Source organism: Phyllostomus hastatus, unplaced genomic scaffold (genome assembly GCF_019186645.2).
Source record: "Phyllostomus hastatus isolate PE091 unplaced genomic scaffold, TTU_PhHast_1.1 phas_contig_254, whole genome shotgun sequence".
NCBI classification, from domain to species: domain Eukaryota; kingdom Metazoa; phylum Chordata; class Mammalia; order Chiroptera; family Phyllostomidae; genus Phyllostomus; species Phyllostomus hastatus.
The window spans coordinates 7,377,109-7,391,208 of record NW_025333810.1 but is presented as its reverse complement, the minus strand read 5'-3'; the positions used below and the strand labels follow the sequence as shown (position 1 = coordinate 7,391,208).

General features: G+C 39.7%; 1 protein-coding gene across 1 annotated transcript in view; it reads right to left on the bottom strand.

The window, feature by feature from the left end:
- Positions 1-8,645: 8,645 nt before the first annotated feature.
- The window catches only part of CAMK4 (calcium/calmodulin dependent protein kinase IV), a 192,732-nt gene continuing 187,277 nt past the window's right edge, over positions 8,646-14,100 (bottom strand). Inside the window, exons 11-12 of the mRNA XM_045837963.1 lie at positions 10,272-10,424; positions 8,646-9,232 (exon numbers count right to left, since the gene is read on the bottom strand). Coding sequence (XP_045693919.1) covers positions 8,792-9,232; positions 10,272-10,424 — 594 coding nt within the window. The 3' untranslated portion in view covers positions 8,646-8,791. The remainder of the gene's footprint in view (positions 9,233-10,271; positions 10,425-14,100) is intronic.

The following is a 14,100-nucleotide window of genomic DNA, read 5'->3' as shown; positions in this document are numbered from 1 at the left end:
GATACTGGAGTTTTGCAAAACTTACTCAGATAATCACTGTCATTACTCTGCTTTGTCAGTGGAGGCCTAGCCAAGCCAATGCAGTCTTCACTTCAACTGGCGACTTGCAAACATTTCTTTGCTGTCTTGATTTTTATCCTATTTAGGGATGTGCCAAATTATCCCATAGTAAAGTATGTAGGAGATCCCAGAAAGCTAGGTACTCAGGAAATGCACAGGGTATCTACCCAGAATAAGAAAGCAGCAAGGTCTGTCTAATTCAGCTTTGTACAGGATCTGAGACTTGTTCAGACTTAGCAGCACTTCCTTTAGATTTTAGCTTTTCAAACCCAAGATGTTCCTCACCACTTTGCCTTGCATTTCTTCACTCTAGATTTCTCAGCCAAACTTGACCCCTTCCACATCCCTACCTGCAAAGACCCTACCCACCCTTCAAATCCAGCCTGTGTTCCCATGAGGCTTTCCTTGATCATTCCAGGCAGAAGGGAGCCCTTTATCTTTCCATCCCTAGAGGGCGTACTGCCTGCCTAAATGTAGCACGGCTCCATGGATTACTTGTCTCCATCTATAGAGCTCACTTTTCATGTAGCTGAATTCACCTCTGCCTCCCTCACTGTACAGAACTCTTTCTCAGTGAAAGTTGACTGAGAAAAACGGGTTCCTGGGATGGGCTACTCCTGGGAGCTTCAAAATTAGCAAATTATTTCCTTACAGTGTGCTTGCGATGTAGACCTAATATCCCCTAAACTCCGCTGTTTAAAATGGTTCTGAGAGGAAAACTATTGACTTTGGTCTATTCATTTCTAAGGGAAGTAGGTGCCCCTGATATTGAGAGAAAGGTAGAAATGTTCATTTCAATACATTGACAACTGCCTTCAAACAGCAATTAAGAAGAACGAGCAGGAGGAATGTGGAATCCTAATCTACATTTTATCTTTTCCCTCTTCCATTCTAATTGTCTCCCTCCTACACACAACCAAGAGAAGCTGGCATATGATTCATCTCTTCCTTGAGTTCTACAGTGTGTCCCAGAGGTTATGTTACGGTAGAATGAACAGCCAGAAAGAAAACCAAGGCAGGAAGCAGGGAAGCCCTTGAAATTCTATACATCTTTTCCACTCTCTGGGAAAGAAAGCATTTGGAACTGTGTGTTTTCATCCCAAGGCCTGAGAGGCCAGAAAGGGCTCATGGTGACCAAAGGGTGAAGCCCATTAACAACTTTGGGGATTCAGGCCTCCTCGCTCCCCAAAGCTGGCACCATCTTCACCTGTCAATCAATACATAACTTCTTCACTGCCATCCTGCCAACTGTGTAAGTCCTCAGAACAAAGGACCTGGCATGCTTGCCACCCCAGCCTTTGGCTGCCCTTACCCTGCTTTGCCCTGAACCGATGCCTCTCCCGTCCCCAACCTCTACAAGGGCTGCTCCTTCCATGTGAACATATCACCAATAAACCCTGCTTGCATACTAACAGACTTGCTGATCTGTACTTCACGGCATCAGCAAGAAGAACCAGGTCTCTCCCTGTAAGAGTTACATCATATTATTGATTGCTGCAACAGTTTAGAGAAGAGAGTGTGTTGTCTCATGAGAGTCATATAATTTTAGGTATTCCTAACAATAAGAGGATAGTAGGTTTTTCTACTCAATATCTCATTTGTAACCTTTGGCTGCAGATGTTCAAAGTCAAACACAAAGGTCACGCATGTCTACATTTCTCAATATCTGGGTCACCAGCTTCCCTTAAGGCAGATACTATGGAACGAATAATTTCTCTGTGACAAAAAGAGACTAAGAGAAGGGTCCTTTTTGGATTTCTAAATATGTAAGAACAGTAAAGGAAAACATTCATTCAAGACCCTCTCTTTTCAATAATTGAAATATATAACACTCAGAAAAACATGAGGATTAAAAAGTGGCCTCACACAAAAGACCTGGCTGTTAGCAAGTCGTTGTCACAGAAGGTCATATCACATGGCACATTATTTCCTAAAAATGATAAAATGAAAATCCAACTGATAGAAAACACCTGAAAATATTCTGAAGGATTCAGAACTACAGGGCTCTCTTATTAGCTTACTAAGCAACAGCTCCAGACTGACTTAAATGTGAACAAAAACACCAGTGTAAGATATTTACCTGGTTTTAAATATAAGGATCAAATTTCTAAAACATTCCCAAAGTGTAGAAATCTTTTCAATTCCTCTCTCACCCAAGTCAGTTTATAGTCTAATTTTTTTTTCAGGAATGATGCCATTTTTAGTTCCGTAGGGAAACTTTGCTAAATTTTCCTTACAGCACAATCACCATGGTGGGACCACCTGCAACAGAAACAACGTTCTCCTACCTTCCTAAGCAGCAAAGGGCGGTAACAGCCTTCAGCTGAGGAGGAGAAATCCAGAGCGTGGGATTCTGTATTCCTGGACGCCACCAAAAGGCATGAGGGGCCATGAAAAATCAGGGTTTTTTTTTTTCATTAAGTTTTTAATGTAAAAGTTCAGATAAACATTTTAGGCTTTTCTGGGCCATATGGCCTCTGTTGAAACTACTCTGTACTTGAAGCATGAAAGCAACCACAGACAATATATAAATGAATGAGAATGGTCATGGTTTAGTAAAATTTTATTTAAAAAACCTGGTCTCTGGTAGGTTTAGTCTGTGAACCATAGTTTGCCTGACTCCTAAAAACTGATCTTTGGAGATTGAAATTTATTTCCTTAGGTAATTATGTGAAAATTACTTTTTAAAAAATGCACACACATTTTATGTGCATTATCAGAAAGGCCATAGATAAGAGGATGATTGGCATTCAAATAAGAAAGAGCACAAACAAAAGCCCCTGACACCTCTACTAATAATCCCTTTTCCCTGATACTGTGCGTTCATCAGGCACAAGGCATCACTTAAATCCCTGTCTGCTGTTTTCACTCATTGAACTCACAGGAGATCTTAAAATTTCAAGGGGAACTCAGCAACCTCTGTCAGACATGGAGTGCAGTTCTATTATTATGTTGTTTGGACCTAACTACTTAATAAATGGACATTAGGTAATTCTGGTGGTTTTAGAGGGACATGGAAATATTACTGAGACATTGCATGAACGGAAACAGCTTAGGAACTTCTGACACAAATAATAGCCTTGACGGCGTGAATGTAGACGGGACTGTAGCTCATGAGTACGTTCTCTGTATCCTGTGCTGCTGCATATTAGCTGTGTGATAGGCCCTAAAATAGGTCAGGTTAAAGGAGGCAGTTATGAGACGACAGTTTTCAATTTATAGTCATACTTTCTTGTATCATTGACAGACCAGATTAACTACTATCCATGTATCAAGGAAAAGACAGAGAAAGAGGAAACCTAGTAAATTTTTTGTCATCCACAACTGATTGTCAGGGTGAGTGTGCTTGGGGGCAACACAGCTCTCAATTCTGACGCGATCCTGTTGCAGTTGACATAGCCTGACATTATCTTTTAAATGGACAATAAAGATTATTACTTAACCTGACTGAAATGAAATACCTGTTATCTTTAATACAATGAGCCACAGCAAAGATTCCATGGATATAAATATTCCATATCCATGGATTTTCCAGGTCAAGATGTTCACATCAAAATTTCTTCAAAATGTGCTGAAAGACCTACTAAAAAGAATGGTGTGATTTTATAGTCATCACTGCTGTTTAGTTTCAAACTAAATTCTAGGCTACCAAGGGCCCCACATTCCTGCAGCTAGTGCAGGGCGCTCCTTTCAGGGTTTTAGAGAGGATCTCTCATCCCTGAGGACAGGCCAATGGCCAGAGAGATGGAGCAAAGCAAAGATCTGGGACAAGTGGTAGCAAACCAAGATATTGGGAAGAGTGAATGATCAGTGGAATCCCATTACTGAGTAATGACAACATACCAATATTCAACAGCATCACTTTCAATCAGAGCATGGGAAGAGGTTTTCTTCCATTTGGCTCACTTGAGCTCAACCAGGTCAGATGCCTGGAGTCTTCACTAGAGTGAGGTCTGGTTCCTGTGAAGGAGCCAGCTGGTCGCTGTCACGGACGGACTTGCATCCTGCCCTAGGTGGACCTCTGGGGCAGGTGACAGAGAAGAAGCTGAGAGTGAAGGAAGTTCAAATCAAGCAATCAAATCCTTTCAAGTATATTACAAGCATTTAGGAACTGGAATTTTAAACAAGGAAGAATAAATTAGTCAAACTTGTCATTGCTCTCCAAGATAAAGATATAAATGGTTGAACTTTGTGAGCTGAGATTATCTGATGTCAGGTGATATCTGAAAGGTATGACAAAAGCTGGTCCTTACTATATCAGGATGTAGAAAGAGAAAATACTGACCTTGTTTGCCATGGATGGATAGGTAATATCTCCCCTGTGGTCTTTTTTCTTTCTCTCTCATATGTCAAGGAGTCAGAAAATTCCTCTGAGTTGTTTCAGGGGAAGAAAGGACTTTGAAAAATATTATAGAAAATTACTGGGTATATTTCTGCTTATTATGTGGTTATGCATATTGTACCAATATTGAGATTATATGTGCATAAATGTTTTTAAAAACACTGAAGACACACACAGAGTCTAACCATTAAGCAGCATTTAACCAGTAAGTGTGCAGATGTTTGCCATAACCCCGATCGGAAACATATCAGTGTTGAGCATTAAGAAAATTGGCATATGACCTAATAGGCAGTAATTACAAGGATTTACAAATCCTATTATGTAGGTAAATGTCTGTAAACTTTTCACCTTCTAAAGTAGTACACTGAATACTCTGTAATGACAAGTAAATTACATAATGGCATTGTAATTATGTTAATTGGCTCTGCTTAGTATATTTATGTCAATTATATGTGGAGTTGACTTTCATCAAGAAAAATCTAGTGCTGATTCACTTTGTTGACTTTTTTTTGCATATTTTTGCAAGAACAATCTTAAAACAGAATAGTTTACTAATTTTGTTCTTTGCCTTTCCTGGAATGTGTATGTTTTTCAAGTTTGAAATGCAACCGGATGCTTCTGTGAAAAAAAAGCATAATTATGAAATTATGAAACAAAATGACTCTAAATCTTCGGTGTGTAGGTAAGCCACACACAGTTACCTTGTATGTGAACCTGGGAATAAGAATTGCTAAACACGCTAAATTACAAAATATGTTGAAAATGCTATGTAATTGAGGTCACAGTAAAAGGCAAAATGTTCTTTCTTTTTATGTATGCCACTAAAAATGGCTCTAGAACCTTGAGGATTATTCTAAAACAGTAGTATGTAAGAAATATCCAAAAGTCTTTTGGATCCATGTGTGATGGCAGTGTTCATTAAATCCTTCTAAGAAAACCTGAAAGATGCCTGTTGACGGTTATATTCACATTTGGGGGAGTTTATTCCCATCGTGTGATCTTCATCATGCAAATTTGGTAAGCTTTAGTAGATTTCTAAAAAGAGGCAGAGTGGCCAGTGGAGTTTTGACTTAGTTCAGTCTATGACGTGTCTGAAACATTTTCCTTCTGGCCTCCTATCAACTCATCTGCGTGGAAAACTGAGGCAGCTGTAACTAAGCACAGACATTCAAGAATCATTTTGCTTAAAAAACACTCTAGAACAGTACTGTTCCAATGCAGTAGCCACTAGCTACACGTGGCCACGGAGCACTTGACTTACTAAAGGTGTGACATGTACTCCTGATTTTGAAAACAGTATAAAAATAAAAATTTAAAGTATTAATTTTTCATGTTGATGATATGTTGGAATAACAGTTGGGATATATCAGATTAAAATGCAGTTAAATTTTATCTAATTTTAATGTGGCTAACAGAAAACTTAAAACTATGTACGTGGCTTGCATCATATTTATGTTAGAGAGTGCTTGCTCTAGATGATAACTTTCACAACCATATTATTCTAATTTCTACCTTATTTATGTATTCATGGAATGAATGACCTCTTATGGTTTGAGAAAAATCACTGGGATTCCAATTAGACTTCTTAAAGGGGAGAGATGAAGACTGCCCTTCTCCATGGTAAAACAGTCTAGGTTGTGCTGTGCGTCTGAACATTTCTGAAAACAAAAATTAATAATGTAATAATATAACTGTCAGCTCTAAAATGCAAAACATAATTTATTGTTCTTTGCTGAAATTCCCTTAATTCTTTTGCTTTAAATATAATTTGACTATTGTCAGTTAGGGGTAACGTTATGAAGTAGTATGTCAAATTATAGTTTATCTGCCATTATTTAGCTAAGTAATCTTTGAGAAAGATAATACATCCCATTTCAACAAATATATAAATGCTTGCTGTGCTTTCAAAACATTAACCTAATTATCCTTAGGTTCTATTTCTATGAAATCTTTGAGTCTCTTGGCTGAAATGACCTATTTTTATGAAAGTTTGACTTGTTTTCCACTGAAATGACTAAATTAGCCACTGTTTAGGCATTGTGAGGACTTAATCTTTAACACCCAAGTCAAACTTTAAAACTCCCATTGATTTTTTAAAGAGTAGAATTTACAGATTAAAACAAAACAAAACAAAACAAAACAAAGGAAATTACCCGCACACCGTCAAGTATTCACCAAGGAATAGGCATGTGTACTCACTTAAATGGGTAAAACTCTTACACACATGTCAGCCCTGGCATTTCCTGTGCTATTTCCTGTGCTATTCCCACAGTCCACAGGGCCGGCCCTGCAGCCAGCCCTGCGCATGGAGTGTCGGACAGACAGAACTGCCCCTGGAACCACGCGGGCATGGGCTGGGAGGGATGACAGGTTCTGATCTTTCCAATGAAGTACCACTCTCTAATACGGGCTCTCTCCCTCTCTTCCTCCTGTTTGTAATGAATGGATGGGGCATTTACTATATATACCTGTTAAGTCTTATTGGAAAAAGTATACCAAGTGATCTTTTTAAATGAAAATCTTAATGCTTAGTAAAAAAGTCATTCTTAACAATTAAAAATAGTGAGCCCTTCATAATAGTTAAAATGGAAATTTTGAGAGAGAATAAAGGACAGAAACACAGAAGAAGAGAATAAGTAGTCTCTACTAGTTAATGCAATAAACGGAAAAGTAATCTTGCTCTGAGCCCAGATGATGTGACTTGATTAAGGGCTACATACTCCCTGTCGGTGATCTATCAGGCCTCTGAACCAGGAAAGATGAGAGATCCTACCTCGCTTTCCTCTCAGGAGGACAGCAGTAAATGAAGATTTGTGCTTGGAAAGCAGAAAGCCTACTCAGGGCCAAATGCCCCCAGAAACCAGAGATTTCGTTTCATTTTCCAATTTAAAACTTTTGAGGAAGAGCCAGAATAATTCAAGATCTCTTTTTTTGGATGAGGATTTTTATGTAATAGCCATTTTTCTTGTCTATCATCTTGTCCTTTGAATATAATTCTTTTTTGAAATTAAGGAAAGGTACTAAACTGTGATGCATAATGATTTTATAAAAATGTTTATTTCATTTCAAACTAGAAGTAAGTCTGAGATACTTGGAATTTTAATGTGATTTCTATAAGGGAAAAGTTGTTTATATGAAAATCAAAGAAATATATTTTGGAAAAAATCATAGTAAAGTATCAAGTCTAATGTTACAGCTTCTCCAATCTGATTTGAAATAGGTTTTATTCTTTGTTTCTTATGTTTTTGTTTTTTAAGGTAATAAAAAATTTCACTGTCCTAAACTGAAATGAAGACATTCTAAACCATGTTGTGAAATGTGGGCACTTTGATTCCAAGTGTGAGAAGATATACTAGCTTTTCAGAAATATCTTTAGTTCATAAGCAGTATGTCTAAATAACTATCAATTGAAGTGGAAAAATACTTTATAAACAAAAATGTTTCCTTATTTTAGTAAAGTCAATAATGAAAGGTCTCATAATGGAATAATACTCTTTCCACTCTATTCAGACAGTTTGGCACCAGCCTATGGGATAGATTTTTCTAAATATTTGAAACTCAGTAATTATAGACTTTATCTATAAAAATGCTCCTATCCTTAAAGTTGTACAAACTCATTAATAAATCCACTTTAGTTGAAAAAATGACAAGGAGTCAATCTTTGTTATTCCAAGTCCTGGCCTTGTTCTGGTCTTATCTCCTTTTCTTCCCTAAAATTCTTTATTCTTCCTGAAGTGTTGTCCACCAGAAGGACATCTTATTAGTAATAAAGTTTATATAAATAGGGACAAAATAAAAAAGCATTCTTCACACAAGCTTTGGAGCATATGGTGTCATGGCCTGTAAAGTATGCTTCAATTCCTTATTTTGCACGTACCAAATGTGTTTACACATGTGATGCAGAACCACCTCCTTGTAAACAACTGGAACCCATGACAAGAGGAATGTGAGCGGACAGGGGCCTGCGTCAGGGCGCCACCTAGTACTAGCTGAGGAACGGTCCGAAGGGATGGCTGACTGCCTTGTGAGGAAATCCAAAGGGCAGAGCATGGTTAGGTTTTCAAAGCAAAAAAACCTTTGTTAATATTTACCTCAAATATGTGCTATTGGTCCCTGAAAATACATGTTTTAAAATGTTATGTTGTGTTTACTTGCAATTTCAAATTTAACTCATCAGTATTAGGTATCCATTACTTACCATAGAAGACACTATTTTTTCATAAAGCAGTCACATGCATTGAAGTTAGGATTACCAACTGATATATATGTATTTTTTGCACCTCAAAAACAGAATTACTATAGTGCATGTCATGCTTCCACACCTTCCTCACTGAAGGACAACAATGCATCAAGTACCAGGATTTGGCTTCCAGACTGGGAGAAAGCCACCTAGTACTCTGGCAGGATCACTTCATTCTGCTGAGCTCCAAATCCCAGAGCCTGGTTTTCTTGCTCTTCTTTGGGGGCTGCAGCTTCCTCCACAGTCTTCAGCTTCTCCTCTGCAGGGCCCTCCTCCACTTGTGGGTCAGCCAGCCTGATCCCAGCCTCTAGTGCCTCGGGCACCATGTTGGTGGCCTCAGGAGCATTTACAACAGCATCTTCAACTGACTCCATGGCCTGTATCTTCATTGGCTCGGCTTCTGCCTTCTCAACTGCCACTTGAGCCCCATCTCCCTGAACTTCCTCTTCTTCTGAAACAGCTTTAACATCTTTGTTGCCATCATGGATTGGAGATGGCTCTCGACTGGCCTTCTGGCTCTCCTGGATGCTGCCGTGGCTACTGCTGGCGCTTCCCAACCGGGAGGAGGCCACCACGGCCTTCACTGCTGCCTGATCACAAACAGAAAAATGACAGATGACACCTCCACTAAAATCCCAGCTCTGAGCCAAGGCTCAACTTTGCATTCAGGGAGTTTGCTTTACATGTTGGTGTTTGATCTTTCAAAGTATTATTGTATCAAGATTGTCATATGAAAACTCTGGAGAATAAACAGAAAAACCTCTTTAATCTCAAGCCCATCTGTGTACTTAGTCATCTGATCAATTGAAAGCCCGAGTAAATGCGTTTGCCCATGGATTACTGGTTTTCAAAAATTTTAGGCTGTGTTTCCCAAAGTATTGCTTCAGGGAACACTAGTTCCATAGATGTTTAATAAGCATTATAGAGGTAGGAGTTCCATGCTCAGGTTTGTTTGAGAAATTCTGGGTTAAGTCAAGGTTATTTAATATAGGGTATTTCAAATCAGTGTAACCATGAGGCCCTTCAGGCTTATTTGGTATCAGCTTGTAAGTGATGGCAGATTGGAACACTTTCTGACCCCCAGCTGTTCTCTGAGACCGCTGCCTGCAGAGCTAAACCGAAACACCACTGTGTAAGAGAAAGGGACCCAGTTTCTAGTCCATATATATTTTACCAAGAGATATTTTTATGGATAATTTTTGACATAATTTGAATTATTTTAATTTTTACCAAGTATGCTAATTATTCATATTACAAAATATTGTTTTTAAAGATTGTCTCCCAATGTTCACATATTTAGAAAGAAGAAAACTTTCTAAATAGTTTCTACAACACTGCTATTTAAGCAGCTCAGCCTTAAGAAAATGAGAAGTGATCACGTATTTGGTGAGTAAATGTCAACACGTAACACATTTCTCCTTTTATTAACAATGAGTCCTTCTGAGAGGATAACATAAGACTAGAAGTGGCTTTATACCACCAGCGTGGTTCGGATTTCAAAGCAGGATTTTGCCTGTCACTACAGGAGATGAATGATAGTCTTAGATGAAGAACTGTAGAACTATCTTTGGTAGTTCAAGATAAGAGACATCTTTTCAAAACAACAAAATGAAATAAATGCCATCTTACCTTAAGTTTACGTCGAGCATTGAATTCCTGGAGCTTCTTCTGAGCCGTGTCCATGTGCACAAAATTGGCTGCTTTACCTGTGACCCATGGGTGCTGCAGGGCTTGGAAGGTAGTCAGCCGTTTCTTAGGGTCCAAAACAATTAACTTCCTGACCTGAGGTGGTAAGAACCATAGGGAGATTTTTATGGTGAGTCAGGCTTGCCCCGCAGCTTGTGAACTTCTAGGTCTTATTCTGTTTCCCTAGCAGTACCACTGCATAAAATTTTTAATTTTTTTTTAAGTGCTCAGAGGTCACTGTGGGTAAGAATGGCTTCAGGCAGCGGTAGTTGAGGTAGTCACAGAAGGCAGTGGCGAGTGCCACCTGGGAGCCCATAATGTCGGACAACTTTCTGGCACAGGTCAAAGAAGCATTTGCTGACTGGCCTGTGGACTGAAAATGCTTTGAAGGAGAACCAGCATCTCAACAGTTCTAGGCTGCACTTCACATCACTTAGAATTCAGAACTTTAAATGCATCTCTGTGGAGATGGAATCATTTGCTCATCCACCATTCTTTTTCATAGGGATTAAGTGGCCAAAAAAAAAAAAAAAGGAAAAAAGGGAAGGATAGGATCATAACCTTTATGATTGGGTAAAAAAAGCCTATTTAGAATCAAAGTAAAGGTGTCAGTGGCTTGGGGGCATGACTTGTTTCAAGGACCGACTTTGACTGATAGCACCCATTCCGGGAGGTTTACCCTGCTTGTGAGGATGAGCAGACGATAAATTGCCAGGAAGATCAATGACCCAAATAATCCCTGGCCCTGGGCTCAGAAGGGTGATCAGGAGTGAGTCAGAGGCTATCTGAAGTCAAGAGGCATGTTTAAGCCCTACTTAATTTCTCTAACCATTTCTGTAACCCTAGGTACAGACCCACATATGAACTGAGTGTCTGTGGACACTCCCTGGGCCCTTTTGTTACTTGATCTCATTTCCTTTGTTTATCAATACTTACATACATGTAAAAAAAGTTTACATGCATACAATCCTTTCTATAACCTTATCAATTCACACAGGAGTGATGGAAGGAAGCTCAGAAAGATTCAGTAACTTGTCCAAGGTCAGACCAGCTGTAATTGGGGGAGGCTGCATTCAGACTCAGGTCTGTCCCACCTCGGAGCTCTGTGGTCACTGCACCGTAGTGACACCCAGGCAGCTGACTTCTCGGGCCTTCGTCTGCCCATGTGTAAAATGAGGAACTTCAAATGATTTAAGGCCTAAAGTCTTCTCTAACTCTAATAACTTAAGGAGAACGAAACACAGGCTAACAAAATCAGGCAACATGTCAAATGAAGAATAAATATGTGGTTCTCCTTTTACTTCCTTTCTGCAAAATACACAAAGAAATCTGTGTCCAAGGTAGAGACACTGAATGTTTAAGGGCAGAGACATAAGACTGCTTAGGCATATAAGCTGAGAGGAGGTGGAGGGAGGTACAGATGACTCAGAGAATGAAAACACAGCAGTCAATAAAAATCTGACAGGAAGCCATCATCTGTTGAACACGTGATCTAATATTCTTATGTAAATGATGCCTAATCTTTAACAACATCCTTTACAGTTAGATATTTCACTCCCATTTTCCAGTCATTCTTTTACTTTTCTTCACCATTACTATCCTACTCTTCATGAAAATAGACAAAATTTGCTGAAAGCCAGTGGGTATTGAGCATTTACATATGCCAGCATTAATCTGTACATTTGAAGATGCCAAAGCACTGAGTTGTTAAGACACTTGCTTGAGCTCAGAGAGATCCAGTGACTTCTTCAGGATTCGAACCCAAAGCCTTATGGGCATCCTCCTGCCCCCGTACAACCTGGCTGCCCTACTCACTGGCACTGTCGCCTTGCTGGTAACAGATGTGGTTCCATTAGTAAGTACACATCTATGGCTTAAGGATTCCTTTAGTTCTGAAGTTTTATAAATATATTGACCAACGGTGTTTAGTTGAGTGAAGAAACATCACTGTTAACCTCTTATCCATTTAATTTGTATTAAGGATGAAAGAAATGGAAGGAGGGCCAAATAAGGAAACATTGAAGGCGGTGGTCTTTAGATGACACGTAGTTTATCCTTAAGTCTCCCAACAACGCAGTGTCAGTCCAGATAAGAACACTAAAACACAGCGAGGTTAGATAAGAAGCCCAAAGTTACACCTTCAGGTCCTGAGAAAGGGGGCACTTAAACCCAGGTGTGTCAGATTTTAAAAATGCATGGTCTATTTCCTGATTTGTTGTTTCATTCAGTAAACAGTGATTGTGTACTATATGCCCATGTGGCACGAAGATCTGGGCACACATGCGTTGTCCTCGTACAGAGTTTACAATATAGTTAAGGGAGGCTTTTGAACAAGTAAATGTAAGTGATGACTGTCACAAAAGAGGAGGTCCAGGGCCCGAGAAACAAAGCAATTTTGGAAGGATGGGGTTGCCAAAGGAGGGGATACGTCTCCCAGAGGATGTCAAGTGGCAACTAAGGCTTGAAGATGAGTTACCCATGCAAGAGGTGTGTGTGTGCATGTGTGTGTGTGTGTGTGTGTGTGTGAGATGGTAGGGAAGGAGAGGGAGGAAGAATGGAGGCAAGAACATTACAAAGCAGAAGAAAGAACAGTGGCCCATATCAGAGCTACACTGATGAGGGCCCGGAAGTCTGGTGCCCCAGAGTGCAGAGAGACCAAAAAAGAGTGATGCGAAATGAGTGGGATGGGAGAGGGTCCCAGGCTCAGACCAGGCAGTGTTGTATAGATCTTGTCATAGACCTTGGACTTTATCCTAAGAGCCCTAAAGCAGGAGAGTGACATGATATGATTCCTTTGTGAGACCACTCCTCTGGATCCTGTGTAGAGAAGGGCATGCGAAGAGGTAGCACGGCCATTGGGAGGTTGTGGCAGTGGTCCAGTGGGAGAGGTTGGAGCTTGGACTGGACAGTGCTGGTGGAGGAGGCAAGAAGTGGAGGGCTGTTCAGGAGCGTGCGGCCTGACGAGGGCACAGCTGCAATGACACACCTACACATCACACGTACTCTTTCGCTTCCCAGCCACAGTGCAGAAGCCATGGCCTACAGGGGATCTGTCTCTTGCAAGGGCATGGATGGAAAGAAGGAAATGTTCGGAGGGAAAAAAGCTTTGGATATAAAGTCTGGAAACCTGGATCACTGGTTCCCAACAATGACTTTCTGCTGGGAAACATTGTGACCTTGGTGGTCATTTCACTATTCTGGGCTTTAGCACACTCATCTTTAAAACGAGGGGAAGTCATCCTAGATGACTCCTAAGATCCCTTGAAGATCTAATCTCTGTGATTCAAAAGTTAGCTTTTAGTAATTTCTGCATATTAATGGTGAATATTTTAATTTCATGCTAGTATGCTGTGTATTCTAGAACAGGTGGGCCATTTCCCTTTAATTTCCTGAATGCAAACAAACCTCAGTATTGGCCTGAGTAACAAGCCAAGTAAAACAAACCAACAAAAACAAGAACAAAAAAACCCCAAAATGCACTGTTAATACAGTGTAACTTGTTTATAATGCCAATGACACATGGTGGGACTTGTTTCAGTATCAAGATATTTTAATAAGTGAACATTTCAAGAAAAATGTTGTTTTATTTGAACTACAACCAAATCTAGGTAATAACAAGTATGTTACAATAGAATTCTTCTGTGTAATTTATGTCTTCTGTGTAATTTATGTTGTCCCAGCACAGTCTGTCTTCATTAGCAAGGCTCTACATTGACTAGGTGGGAAAAATCATTAATTAATACTGCAGTGATTTTTAATTTGTGATAAGTCA